This window comes from Notamacropus eugenii, chromosome 2 (assembly GCF_028372415.1).
Source record: "Notamacropus eugenii isolate mMacEug1 chromosome 2, mMacEug1.pri_v2, whole genome shotgun sequence".
NCBI classification, from domain to species: Eukaryota; Metazoa; Chordata; class Mammalia; order Diprotodontia; family Macropodidae; genus Notamacropus; species Notamacropus eugenii.
The window spans coordinates 435,592,101-435,607,164 of NC_092873.1; the positions used below are offsets into that span (position 1 = coordinate 435,592,101).

Sequence of the window (15,064 nt, forward strand, 5' to 3'; positions counted from 1 at the left end):
AGGTTTTTTTTTGGGGGGGGGTCAGTTTGTCAGTCAGTTAATAATTATTTATTATGTAAATGTTTGCATATAGAACTGGCCTCAAACTACGTGAAAGAACCAAAATTCTGGGAAACAAAGTATGAGGGGCTCTTGCTTTAAGTTTAATGGGACGGAGGCAGAAGAGTCAGCCTTTGCTAAGGCCCAAAGACTTAGGTGGAGGGAGTGGGTGGGGAGGGCTGCTGGCTGTGTTTGGAGTGTTCCTGTCAGGGATTGTGTGGGGGTGGTACCCAGTGTCAGAGAGCAAGGGTCTGAGGCCTTGCAGGTGATCCATATTATACATCGATTCTGTCTAATTCAATGCCAGTACCCGTGGGTGGATATCCTGGCCCAACTGAAGTGATCTCATGGGGAAAAGAATAGGTTTTGTGGATTGCATGTGCTGTAAGACTGGATCAGACCAGAGATGGTGGGTGGGCTGGCATGGACTGGGTTCACTAAGAGGCTGCAGGTGGCTTTTGGAAAGCATATTTTTGGGTGGTAGTGGTCATGGTCTCTTGTGAGGACCAAGGAGGGGAGGGCAGAGCGTGAGTCCTGTCCAAAAAGCACAGTTTTGGGTGGTGGTGGTCATGGTCTCCTGTAAGGACCAAGGAAACAGGGGAAGAGACTGGGCAGAATGTGAGTCTTGAAACCTGATACAGGCCACTCACCTGTCCATTACTCCTGGCAATCAGTGATCTTGAAGCACTTAGTTGTTATCAAGATCCGGTAGAAAGCAAAAAGAAATAGTTTGATGGAATGTGAAGAACGCTGGATTTGAAGTCAGAAGATGTTGGTTTGAATCTCCCTGCTATCACTGCGCATGCTATTTAAACAGTTTCCTCATCTGTAAAATGAAAGACTTGGATAAGATGATTTCTAGGGTACCTTCCAGTTATGAATACCACAATCCCATGGTTGTATCCTGACTAGTAATTCAGCTCAGTAAGTGTCCTCAGGCTATAAGGGTTGGCAGAGGTGTGCTGGGGCCAGGGCAAACTGAGGGCTGATTGTTAAATTTTCAGGGTGAGCATTTACATGTCAGAAATTGGCAAATGCCACAGATTGGGCCTTGATTAATTGTTTTGTTGACTGTCTAGATCCAGATTAAACTTTGAAAATATGCCCTGCTTTTATTTTCTGAGAGTTGCCTATTAAACCTTTACCAGCACATCCTTGTGGTGGTCTAGTAACTGAGTGAATGTTCAAAGGGAAAAAGAGAAGGGAAAAGAATAAGGGAATAAACATTTGCTAAGCATCTACTATGTGTCAGATACTATGCAAAATGCTTCAAAGATGTCTCATTTGATCCTCACAAGAACTTAGTGACATAGGTCCTATTAATTTTAAGGAAAATTGAGGCAAACAGAAGTCACTTACTCAGAGGCCTATGAGCTAGTAAGTATCCAAGGCCACATTTGAACCCAAGTCTTTGTGATTCCAGGCCCAGTGCTCTAGCCACTGTGCCACCTAGATGCCTGTGCATAGGCCCTGCCTTCTGGAAGCTTACTATTTGAATGATTCATCCTTTGATAGATAATACAGATAAATAGATGCCTTTCTGATCTGTTACAATCCTTCTTTTCCTTCAAGGCCCAGCCCAGGTTCTGATTTCTCTTACTCCGCAGTTGAGAGTAATCTCTGCTCAGATTTTGCTAGGGCTCTTTGGCACTTTCCTTTGCCTATCATCTTGTATCTTATTGGTGTTGCACTGCTATTCACAAAATGAGGGGTGAAGAACCCTAGAATGTAAGGACCTAAAACATTTCCAAAGGACTCACGATGTAAAATGCCATCCATATCGAGAGAAAGAACTAGAGTCGGAATACGGAATGAAGCAGACTATCTTCTCCTTTGTTAGGTTTTGTTTTGTTTTTCTCATGGTTTCTCCCATTCATTTTAATTCTTCTATGCAACATGACTAATGTGAAAATGTGTTTAATAGGAATGTTTGTATAGAGTCCATATAAGATTGCATGCCATCTTGAGGAGGGAAGGGGGAAGGAAGGGGGAGGAAATTTGGAAATTATGGAAGTGATTGTTGAAAACTGAAAAAAAAATAATAAATTTTTGGGGAAAAATTAAATTGGTAACATGCTAAACATCTTTTCTCAATAGCAATTCCCTAGAATTTTGTGGACTTTAGTGCTAATATCTCAACGAAAACAAGCCAAAACGGACAAACAAATAAAAGGAAACCTCAAGCATTTTGGGTAGGTACATAGAAGATCTATGAGATGACACTGATAAGAATCATAGAATGAGAAGACAGGAAGGAATTGCAATCTGTACCAATGGTGCTGGTGGTGGGGATAATCATATTGATGAGATTAGAGATCCATTGCACTATTAAAGTATTGTAATCCTACTCACCCTTCTTAGATTGTAAGCTCTAGGAGGACAAGTTTTCTTTCTTTCTTTCTTCCTGCCCTCCTCTTTTTCTTTCTTTCTTTTTTCTTCCAGGGTACTATAGCATGGGGCCTTTTATACAGCAAGCACTTAATAAATGTTTTTTGAATTGATTACAGACTAGACTCATAGGCTGTCGGAGGAGGAGGTGAGCCTGGAGTTTATCTAGTTCAATCCTCTCATTTTACAGATAAAAAAACTGAGGCTTAGAAAGGGCAGGTAATTTGCCCAAAATCATGTCACTAATAAGCAGCAAACTCAGGCTTTGAATGCAGTTCCTTCAGACCAAAACCTTTATTCAATAATAACTAGCATATTTTTTGTCTTCAAATTAATTTTATTTTCAAATTTTTAACATTTTTATTTAAAGTTTGGAGTTCCAAATTCTCTCTCCTCTCCTCCTGAGACGATAAGCAGTCAGATGTGGGTTATACATGTGCAATTTTGTAAAATATTTACATTTTCGTCATTGTGTACAAGAAGACAAAAAAATGAAAGAAAGTGAAAAATAGCATGCGTTGGTCTGCATTCAAACAATATCAGTTCTTTCTCTGGAGGTGGAGAGTAGGCTTCATCATTAGTCCTTTGGGATTGTCTTGGATGATTTTATTGCTGAGAATAGCCAAGCCATTCACAGTTCTTCACTGAATAATATTGCTGTTACTGTGTACAGTGTTCTCCTGGTTCTGCTCATTTCACTGTGTATCAGTTCATACAAGTCTTTCCAGGTTAACAACTAGCACTTACTATGTGCCAGGCACTTTGCTAAGTGCTTTACCAATATCATCTAATTTTTGGATTCACAACAACCTTGGAAGGTAGATACTATTATGACTCCCATTTTATGGATAAGGAAACAGGCAAACAGAGGTTAAATGACTTGCCCAGGGTCATACAGCTAGTATCTGAAGCTGGATTTGAACTCAGGTTTATCCTGACTCCAGGTCTAGAACTCTGTTCACCGTACTACTTATTTTCCTCTGAACTCCACCATGATGACTCAGAGCTGCCCATTGCCCCTCCCTTTTTGTGCTTCTGTCACAGGATGATGAAGAACTCAGGATTTTACTTCAGGGTGAGTGGTAAAATAAAGATGGAGCTGGGTTGTATGGACCAATGGTGGCATGGAGAGACATCACTTAGGAAGCTCCCATTCAGGATAATCCTAGAAATCAGTCAAGATAGGCAAGAACCATTCTCTCCCCGCTCCCCTCCCCTTTCTTTAGAGACTGGACCTCATTTATTCATTCCTGAATTTGTCACGGAACCATATTCTTGACCCTATCCCACATTATTACCCACCCCTACTGTTTAGACCTTATTTCTAGTACAGTCCAACAATTTTCAGATGAAAACAGTTAGGGGCTGAAAGAAAAATCTTTGAACACATTTAAAAGCCTTTAGCCCCAGGGCTGTCTCCACCTGCTTCTAGTCCCTTTGCCCATACTTACAGTATGGTCATATCTTCAGCTTGTCCAGTTTGTCTTTGGATATCATTTTGGCAAGATAAGTTGAGGTTCATAGATCAAGAGCTAGAACTGACTGCAGAAAGCATCTAGTCCAGTCTCCTCATTTTATATAAGAAAAAACATTGCTATTTATTTGGGTAAATGTGTTTATTCACAATTCACTCTTTGTGATGATCTTTTGTGTAACTGGCATTTGAGTTTAAGTAATGTGGCCAAAGTCACACAGGATATAGAAATCAAAGTGGGATGTGAATCAGGGTCTTCTGACTCCAAGGCCAGTGCTCTTTCTACTCTACCAAGATGCCCTGGATCTGACCAATGAATGAGCCATGTTGAAACCTGAGCTGCTCTCAGTCATGATTTACTGCATTATCATCTGCTCAGGAGAAGGTGGAATCTGTGAACTGTCTGTAATACCATCTGGCTCTGCTCAGGAAGTCCCGCATGACTTCGGATTTGGGCCCAAGGTTCAACTCCCACAAAGAAATTCTTGTGTTTGCTGATTTTCATCTCACCTTCCACCTTCTTTCATATATAAATTGATCCAGCTAAAGTCCCCGACATCTTCCAAATGTGAGGCTTTTACCTTATCTCTAAGCTAAGTCGTAATTGGGTGATAGCATTTCTGCTACCAGGCAGAGCTATTTCCAAAAAGATCAGAGGGTCCTAGAATATTTAGATAGTATTCCTTCAGGTAATTCTATGACTTCTCCCAATCACTTTCCCTCATGTCAATCAACCTTCAAAGTGGGGAAGTTCATTGTTATGTCTGTCCTTCCTGCCCCATGCCACTTTATTTAGTCCTGAAGGCTAACAGCGGTAGCTAGGTGGTATAGTGGATAGGATGCTGGGCCTGGAATCAGGAAGATCAAATCTGGCCTCTGACATTTACTAGCTGTGAGACCCTGGGCAAGTCACTTCCCACTGTTTGCCTCAGTTTCCTCATCTGTAAAATGAGTTGGAGAAGGAAATGGCAAACTTTTCCAATATCTCTGCCAAGAAAATCCCCAAATGGGGTCACGAAGAGTCAGACAGGACGGAAAAACAACAACGAGGGTGAACATAAATAACAGCTAAACATGGAGTTGAGTGTGATGCTTTCTGTGCTTAAACCTTCCTTCCTGACTCTACGATCTTGGCACTGTAGTCTCCTCTTACCTGTCACTCCAAGGGGACCCTGGGGCCTGGAAGGATGCTGGGCTGTCTGGGAGAGTGACCCAAAGATATGAATATTAGTATGAACAGGTCATCCAGTGCTCACCTTGCCAGGAGCTGTGGGAGTACTGACCAAATGAACCACATTGAATCCATGGTTCCTGTCTCTTTACAGTTTGCTCTTCATCCTCTGCTCCAGGGGAGGTGACCTCTATCCGCTCATTATAACACCATCTGGTTTCCAGCAATCTTAGTAGGCAAATTAGATTTGAAAGGGAGGAGGAAACTGACATACAAGCAGTTCTCCTTGTGGAAACTGAGCCCGATGGAGTTTTGCTGAGTCCACAGATACTTTCTCCCAGAGGAGAGAGGACGTAGGGTGAACCTAGGAAGAGAGAACTCGGCTTGTGTCTTTGATGTGATTCAGTTGAGCGGTGTTTTAGGAGCTCCAGTGAAAGGAGATGTGGGCAGCTGGGTGGAGTGAGCCTGTATGTATAAAGCTGGCATTTTTTAAACAAATCACTAGGGGGCTGAGGCTATCAGAGAATCGTGGTATGGGGCTTAGGATGCCTGGGTTCTAGTACTTATTTTACCAGTAATTTCCTTTGGGGCAGGTCACCAAGCCACTCTGGGCCTTTGTTTTCTCATCTGTAAATGACAGTGTTCCCTCTCAGTGATAATGACAATAATAGTAATAATTAGTAATAAATAGTAATAATTAGTAGTAATAATAGCTATCATTTATAAAGTACTTTAAGATTTATCATTTTGTCCTCACAACCCTGTGGGATAGGTGCTATAATAATCTCCTTTTTACAGATGAGGAAACTGAGGCAGACAGATTAAGTGACTTGCCCAAGGTTGCACAAGCTAGCAAGGGGCTACATTTGAATTCAGGCTTTTCTGACTCTGTGTAAATGGCCATTTTCCTTGCTTCCCATGTCTTTTTGGCCTATATGAGAATGATCAGTCTGTTCCTATCCATTCATTTTCTGATTCAACAAGCATTTAGAGCTTGCTTCATGTAAGGCGAGAGGCAGATTAGTGTAGAGGATAGAGAGCTAGCCTCAGAATCAAGAAGATGTGGTTGAGGTCCTGCCTCTGACCCCTCCTGGACAAGTTATTCAACCTCCCAGTGACTCAGTCAACTTTCTAAGATTGCAAGTTGTACACCTGCATCAATGATATCATGGGTCCAAACTGAAGAAAGAATGTTGAACCCTGTGACTAATTCTGAGATATGACAAAAGCCCCATACTGGAGACCTTTCTGGCTTACAAATTTGTTCACAAGTGACATAAAAGAGAAGAACTCTGAGGAATATAGAGAGGGAAAGATCACTTTACTATCTAGTGGGGAAAGTTTATAGATGAGAAAACTGCCTGGGGAAGTTCAATGACTTACCCAAGGTCACTCCAATAGCTGATGTCAGAAACAGGATTTGAATCTATCCTTTAACATTCTTTTCAATTTGTAATGTATTCGTCGTCCATATCAGATTTGTTTCTCCAGGTGGGTTGTCTGAAAGTATAGAGAGGCTTCTTGAGGGGAGGCAGTGATAGGTATTGCTGGAATGGCAACTGCTATTCTTGCCTTGAGGATAGCTAGAGAAAGGACAATGAGGCTAGCTGCTCTGTTCTCCTTTGAAAGAGGGACATCACACTGGAATTATGTCTACCTGCTCCCGTAAATACTGCTGGTCTAGGAGATATTTTCCTGTTCACTGTTTCTTAAGGGGAGGAGGATTGCCCCAAGCTTATACCCACAAGCTTGGCTCCTTTCCATCAAATGCTAGTTACACAAAAGACAATCACAAACGGTGAATTGTGAGTAAACCCATTGATCCAAACAAATAAGAAACAGGAAATGATTAAGTTATAAAGATTAAAATGTAACAGAAAATACACAGAGTAAATGTGCTCTTTAGATTCAAGTTAAGAGAAGATCTTGCTCAACCAAGAGAGAGGCCCTGATTTCATTGAAGGGAAGTCTTTAGGGAGGCAAGCCGGGAATCAGGGACATGTCTGTAAAAAAGTCTTTCTCCTGTCAAGAGTCATTTTCAAAGAGAACAATTTAAAAGATAATCTGGAACTATGTATGTTTCTCTCTTAAGAAGAATGAAGAATGTCTCTCCTCTTCACAGCCAGAACATCAACTTCACTCCTCCCTCCTCTCCCCCCACTGCAGTCATTCAGAGTGTTGTTCATCAGCATTCTCGCCACCAGTTAGGAGAGTCTCATGAGAGATGTTCAAGGATTGGCTGGAAACCTGGGTTTTAACTGTACCACATTCCAAGTATGATGGGCCAGAGACTTGAATGTGGGAAGCAGTCAGAACAAGAATACAGGATGGAAATTAGTCCAGTTTGGATGTATCATAGCATATGTAAAAGACCTGTTTACATTGGCACTAAGAGGCAGAGGTAGGGCTAGAATAGTTATTCAGGGTATATATTCTCTGCATATAACTCCAGACAGTACTCTGAGCCAGAACTGCTCAAGCTTCTTTCCTCTCTATAGGTGAGAGCAGGACATAGTCAGACTAAGGTTTGGTTTTTTTTTCAGTATTTCTGCTCATGCTCAGATAGGATTTACCCATATTCCATGGCTCCCAGTCTTTCTGTCTATGTCTCAATCTAGGTTTGGTCTGGTATCGAGATATGAGTATTTTCCTGATAATAATTCATAATGAATTTAATTTTTGTTTGCTTCCATCTTATTGGTATTCTTTCCCAACTTCATGTGACCCAGTAAAGTATTTCATGCTATTGTTGTGGGTAAGATGGTGAGATGTGGTCTAGAGTAGTGGTGTCAAACATGAGGCCTGCTGCTCTGATGTGGAAATGATGAAGGGATGTTGGGAGCTTGGTGAAACCTGGGTGTGCCAGGCAGTGGTTATTATTGGGTACATCTCTGCTGAGGCATTTAAGTCATTCATTCAACAATCATTTATTCATTGCCTACAGATAAGGTGCCAAACTACAGTTGTAGGAGGGATTTCCTTTTCTGGGAATCCCCTGTATCAATGGGATCACAGGGTCCAGTCCCTTTCCCCTGTGTGAGGCACTGTGCTTGGCCCTCAGCAGACAAAGACAGATACAACACGGCGTCTGTTCTCAAGGAACATATAATCTAAAGGGGAGAGATGTGGATACCAATGACTTTGATATAAAAGAGTGGGAGAAATTCAAAAGTCTGGGTAAAGCTTTATGAGAAATGTGAAATGGAGAGGTCACTGTCACCTTGGGAAATCAGGGAAGACTATAAAGGGGCAGCAGCTGTAGGGGATCAGAAGCCAGCATTGAAGACAGTAAGGCCTGGGGCCTGGTCTTGCCCTTGATACATGATGGCTGTGTGGCCCCAGCCAGTTTACTTAGCCTTTCAATGCTCCAGGCAACTGGATAGCCAGTCAGTATTACCATATCTAAGATGATAAATCATAAAGCAGTCATTCATTTGTTTTGGTAGATGGGATTTTCTTTACTGGGATTTCTCCTCACAAATGAAATTGCAGGTCTAGCCCCCTGCCAAAAAAAATTTCAATGAATTCAAATATTTATGTGTGACTCTTTTAAAGTTTGTAAAGGGTTTTTAGGTCACTTGGTAATTGTGTGATGTGGTATTCGATAGGACAGTAGGATTCAGATTGCGGAGGGACCTTAGAGCTCATCTGGTCTAATTCCCCCATATTACAGATGGAGTAACTGAGGTCCAAGTCCATTGAGATGAAATGACTTGACTGAGGTCACACAGATGACCTTGCTGAGCTGGGACTTTGCATTGTGGCACAGCTAGTATTCAGACCAGGTCCTCTGACTTCTAAAGTCACCCTGTTTCTGAAATTCTATGCCTCAAATCAAGTTCTTTCCACTAGGGTTCTCAGCTCCTCCAGGGCGGGGTTTATAGGCATCACTGGAGACAGAAGGGAACAAGCATTGAGTCCCTACTATGTGTTGTGTGCTGTGCTGGGCTCTTTACAGATTTGATTTTATTTGATGTCATTTATTTTGAATAGCTGCCCTGAGGAGCTGTTGCCTGAGTCGAAGAAATCAGGAAGAGAATAGACTGTTTAACCACGGTTGTAGCTGAATATTGATAGAGAGCTCTAAGGGCATGGCTGGGAATTTCCACAATGCTGCCATTATCAGCATCTCTAAGATCTGGAAAACAAGGTTTGAGCTAGGATTCTATTAGTTAAAGCAATTCCCCAGAGTTCTCTGTGGCTGCCACTCTGACATTAGGAAGGCACCACACCTATAGACTTCCAGAGAAAAATACTCTACTGGATAACCTCAGTAAAGTGCCTGGCATCTGTACAGACCTTTCAGGAAGCAGGTAGATCCAGAGATGTAAGTGCTTGAAGACTGACCTTGGGTTAAGGTCACAGGGGGAAGATGTGTATCCCTCAGGTAGCAGGCCCAGGGTCAGTAAGGACTCAGGTGTTTGCCAGATAAACCTAAAGATAACCTGCAAGGTACATTTGACCTCAGTGGTTGTGGCTAGAGCTGACTTTACATATTTTAAGTCTCCTGGGGCCACGAAAGGGTACCACAAGAAACACAGCGAGCCATTCCTGTGTAGGTGAGCCACGCTTGGGTCTCGTCTCAGAATGTCCCATCTCCATACATTCTTGGGCACACCAGATGTCTTACATTTCTCCTTGCCTCTTCTTTTTTCCTTCTCAGGGGTTGACCATTAGCCTTATGGGAAATTAGACCAGCAGTGGGAGTAACTCCCAGGAATCAGGGTGGTACCAACCAAAGTTCTGGACTGGTAGAAGATGTGGAGTAGTGTGGGGAGGGGTAGGCAGCAGCCCTATAAGGAAAAGGGAAGGAGGCATGTGTGGAATCTGTAGGGCATGTCTGTACCAGAACCCTTCCCACCAGCTAACCACGATAGCCCAGCTGCTGGCTCAGGCCACACAGCCAAGCTCAGAAAAGCAGGCACCATGTACAATGATGAGTGGGGCTCTCACCATTTTCATCCTCATCAGACTGGCCTTCCTCTGGGGAAGCTGGCTCAGGGTTACATCTCCCCCAGGACTTTCACTCTAGCCCAGGGATGAGGTAAGCTTATTGAAAGATCTGATGACATCATTAACTTTGCAAGCTTCATTGCTCTTATAGCCCCCTGGGATAGGGGGCATTGGAGTCGATGCAGATTGAAGAAAAAACAAAGGATAGGAGGTGTCTGATTTTTCCAACTTCAGTCTTTTTGCTCTGTATTTTTTTTGTGTGTGTTTCAGTGGGGAGGAGGTAGAAGAATCTTTTAGGAAAGATGGATTTGAGCTGCCCCATGAGAATGGTTTCTTGACCTTTTCTCTGACTGTGAAGCTGGAAAGAGAATTCTCATTCCAGTTGGGAAAATTTTTAAAAATTGCTTCTGTGATCCCAAGAAGCTAGACTCGAAAGGACGACCATTGAAGTTCAGTCCACTTTGTGGTTTAAAAGAAAAACTCCAGCTGGTCTGGTGTAGGGCCAGGAGGCCCGAGAAATAATGGGGGTCAAGTTGGGCTTACTGACAGAAGCATTGTCTCCAGCAGCTGTCAGAATAGAAACTATTTAGTATGGCCAGGACAGAGATTGCTTCTTGGGTCTTCTGAGATTTTGGTTTGCACGTTCTGCTCTGTGCTATAGTGACGGGTGGACACAGGCCGTGTCAGAGAAACGAGTGCTGTCTGGCAGGATTATAGCCCCCATGTAGGATGAAAATTTATGGCCTGATAGGAGGAAATCCTATTAGGGGTCTCTGCTGCTCTTTGCTGGATGGCCTGGAAATGAGGTGTTAATTCAATCTTCCAGAGACACGTGATATGCTGTTAATGGCGCACAGGGGAGATGGATGCTGGTCCATTGTTTGGGTCAGGGTGGAGGTATCTCAGGTTTTTTGCAGCACTTTTATATGATGTCAATTCAGGGTCATGTCTAGGTCAAACAGGATTTGAACTTTAACCTCCAGGCAATGGGCTGAAAAGAATCCCTGACACTCCCTTGAGGGTGAGAGGAAGGCTCCAGGCGGTGCTCTCTAAGGCCAGTGCCAACTACATTGAGAAAGGCCAAGATAGGGCTTCATCCTTCATCTGAAGAGGTTACCCATCAAAAAAGGAATCTGGGCTGAAGGTCTGTTGTCATAGGAACCAAAAACATCTGCTTTAGCCAATAAGAGAGAACAGATGGGGCTAACACAGCATCCTTTTGAAAGGGACTGCTAACCCAGAGAACTGAGTGGGTAGGACACGTTTTCCTAAAGGGAACCAGAGATGGGAATGGGACCCCTTGGTTTGAGGGAAGTACTCAGATAGCAAGGGGCTGGTGTTTACTCTGAATAATTCAGGGAAAGGAAGGCAAGAGCTTTTCTGCCATGTGTCCATTCCTGTCTCCTGGGTACATTTCCTAGAGCAGTATCAGTTTTTAGCCTCCCCCACCCAGCTATCCCCCAAGGATTTGCAAATTCACCCCCTCACCAGGACTGTCTTCCAGATTCTTTGCTTTCTCTGTCTGTTATCTCCCTGTCTCCATTGCCACCCCTGCCCCCCCAGACACTCCAGGCTTTCTCCTACTCTGGTCAGTGGCTGAACTTTGTTCTTGTTCCTGCCTTTCTGTGAAGTTTCTATTCATTCGAACATATCCTCTAAGGGTCTGGCTTCTAAGCTGCTGCTGATAATAATAGCTAACATGTATATCATACCTGAAAGTGTGGTTTACAAACATGATCACAACAACCCTGGGAAGTAGCTGCTCCTATTGAGTCCATTTTACAGATGAGGAAATTGAAGTAGACAGGTGAAATGATTTACCCAGGACCACACAGCTGGTCAGCATCTCAGGACAGATTGGTACTCAGGTCTGTCTGATTCCTGATCCAAGGCTCTATCCTCTGTACCACCTAGCTATGTCCAAACTAGAATAATTCTATTCAGTACCCTTCCCTGTGTTCCTTAGGCAGACTTCCTCCTTATCTCTGCTTTATCTGATAAATAGAATCTTAGAATGTTAGGCCAGAAAAGACTTTAAACCATTTTTAACCACTTTTATATAATGGTCCCTTCTGGCAGTCTGGGGAAACCCATGGACCCTGTCTCACAGTAGTGTTTTCAAATGCACAAAATACATAGGATTACAAAGGAAACCAGTGACACTGAAATAGCATTATCAAGGCATATTTTTTCCCGAAGTTCATGGACCCCAGGGGTCCTGAACCGTACAGTGAAGGAACTGACATGTAAGAGAAGTGAAGTAATTTATCCAAGATCCTAATTATATAGCAGCCAAGATTCAAACCCACATCTTATGACTCCAAATCCCAGTTCTCTCCTAAGTTTAGTTATAGGATTGAGACCTCTGGAGGTCATCTCATACCTCCCTCTGCTTCTAGGAAATAATGTTCCTAATCCATGTCAGGAGCTCCTCTTGTGCTCAGTGCTCTTTAGAACAAGGCATTCTTTAATATCTCTCTCTCTCTGTGTCTCTCTGTATCTCTCTTTCTCTGTCTCTGTCTCTCTGTCTCTGTCTCTCTCCTTCCCTCTTTTTCCCTCTCCCCTTCCTCCTTGCCTCACTCCACTCAATGCCTGATAGCTAAGAGAATCTTCTTCATTCTCTCATTTTTAAACAGCATTAAAAGTCTTCAACTGGGAGCCATTGGGGTCAACTGCTGTCCTCAACTTCACCTCCACCCAAGCAACTTCAAAGAGAAGAGCTGTGCTTGGCTGCCTGAGGTGATGCTAGCTAGAGCAGCTCTTCAGACTGATCTTTCTCAGTAGCACTGACCGGCCTGTGAGCAAGGCTTGATGGCTCAAGAAACTTTGGGGACTGGGGGGAGGGGAATGGGAGGAGGCCCTGGCCCCTCTATGCCCTCTCTCCATCTTTACTAGGCAGGGCTGTACTACTGATAATTGTGCCTATCAAGTCTAGGGCCATCTCTTTATTGACCCAGCTGATGGGCCTGGGGAAGCCTGGACAAATGAAAACCAGAAAGAATCAATCCCCTAACCTCATTTAATCACCTTTGGCACCAAACCTTTGATCAGAGTGGTTTGTACTTGGCCAAACAGAGGGGCTTGGGTTTTCGAGCATCTTATTATCTTGGCCCACCCATGGTTAGCATGGGAAAGAGCTAAAGGGCCTGCATAGTCTACAAATTGTTGGATAACGCCCAGCTTCTGGATAACTAAGCACCAAAAAGAGGAACTTCCCTTCTTCCCCTGGTTGAGAACAAAACAGTTTTACCCCAGGTGAACCTAGAGAGATGGGCAAAAAACCCTTTCCTCTCCCATCACCACCTTATGGAATTAGCTCTTTGGGGACAATCAGTCAGTCAACGTTCGTTGATTAAATACTCACTATATGCTGGGCATTGTTCTAAGTGCTGGTGATACAAAAAAGGCAACAACATGATTGGTCCGTCCCTGCTCTTGAGGAGCTTATTCTAATGGACTAGAAAACATGCAAACAACTGGGTATACTCAAGGTATTTCCACGGTGGATGGAAACTCTTCTCAGAGTGAAGGTTCTGGGGTGGGGTGGGAGGAGGACAGGGTTGATCAGGAAGCAAGGGGAGTCAGTAGGCAGAAGAGAGCAACTATCCTTTCTGTGTCCCCACAGTGCTTGGCTTGTAGGAAATACCCCATAAATGTTTGTTGAATAAATGAAATTTCCTCATCAAATGAGAATACTTTGATAGGAGAAACATATATTTAGCATTCACATAAGCAAGATATAAGTTAGATTAGAGTTAGCTAGGCCTTGAACGGTCAAAAAAAACCCCCACCAAAACCCTCCACTGACAGTCCTTACAGGGCATGGATCCCATTGGGCCCATCTCATATTTTAAGGAGCATGGAGCATGATTCTGGTTTTCTATTATCCATCTTTGTCTGTACCTCATCCACCAAATCCTGTTGCTTTTTCTCTTAATAATCTTTGTTCCTTGCACAGTGCTGTTCTCTACTTTCTTTCTACCCTCCTCACTCCATGCCTCTCCCACCATTGAGCTTTGCTATAGAATCATAACTGTACCCCCAGGAGGAATAGGGATAGTTCTGCCACTGGGGGTGGAAAGAAGACAGAAGGTAGGTATGGCCTGACTGTGGGTGGGGTGGAAGTGGGGGAGGGGAAGGTTTATAGACGTGTACCTGGGGAGATGTGTGCAGGATCAAGCCTCCACAGCTTCCCTCCAGTCTCATGGTCTTCTCCCAGAGCTGTGTGTGTGTTTGTGTGTGTGTATGTTTGTGTTTGTATGTATGTGTATGTTTGTGTTTGTGTTTGTGTTTGTGTGTGTGTGTGTGTGTGTGTGTGTGTGTGTGTGTGTAGGGGGCAGGGAGTATCAGGAAGAGAGGTCTCAGACAGGATTTAGATTTCACCTGTTCCTGTAACAGCACATACATCTGTAGCTATCACAACTCTGGGTGTAGGGCTGGAATGCAAGGGATCAGGAATTAGAGGGGACCAGGGTTTCATGCATCCTTTTCTGGTTGTTTGATGGGACAAGATGGGGCTGAGACTCAGCAGTTCCTTTTTGGCCTAAGACCAGAGTGGTACCAAGATCCCAGGGAAACAGGTAGTGAGATGAGAAGAAATTGGAATTTCTCCTCCCTCCTGCAGAGTGCAGAAATTAGAAGAGGAGAAATAGTGCTGAGATCAGCATGAGTGTGCTCACACATATGACAGTGCACACACATGTACATCCATGAGAAGCAGAGGCATACAACCACACACCTGTGTAACAGCATGTATACTTTCCCACTACATGTTAACACAATCTGTCTGCCTTCCTTCCCTCTCTTCCCCTCAAAAACCCATGCTATGTACTCGCATTCCATTTGTCCGTTACTCACACACATATATAGTCTCTATACTATATACATATTCATTCACATGCAGACATAACACATGGAGAGCTTTTAGAATTTTTATTTGTAAGTATAAAATTACCCTGACCAAACCTGCAGATGTGTTTCTCTGCCTTTGACCAAGAAGAACTGAGGTCTAGGCAGGGTGGTCTGTCTGGTGGCTGGTT

General features: G+C 43.4%; 1 protein-coding gene and 1 long non-coding RNA gene across 20 annotated transcripts in view; one reads left to right on the plus strand and one right to left on the minus strand.

The window, feature by feature from the left end:
- Positions 1–15,064, plus strand: part of PLEKHA6 (pleckstrin homology domain containing A6) — a 218,170-nt gene that overhangs the window by 118,504 nt on the left and 84,602 nt on the right. Inside the window, exon 1 of one of the 19 annotated variants that reach the window (XM_072648098.1) lies at positions 247–10,116. The exons of the other annotated variants lie outside the window; for them this stretch is intronic. Within the exon in view, the coding sequence (XP_072504199.1) occupies positions 10,112–10,116 (5 nt within the window). The 5' untranslated portion in view covers positions 247–10,111. Of the gene's footprint in view, positions 1–246; positions 10,117–15,064 lie in introns of those variants that run through there. 19 annotated transcript variants of the gene reach the window in all.
- The window catches only part of LOC140529443 (uncharacterized), a 32,076-nt gene continuing 23,482 nt past the window's right edge, over positions 6,471–15,064 (minus strand). The window contains exon 3 of the long non-coding RNA XR_011975558.1: positions 6,471–6,572. This is a non-coding gene — a long non-coding RNA (uncharacterized lncRNA). The remainder of the gene's footprint in view (positions 6,573–15,064) is intronic.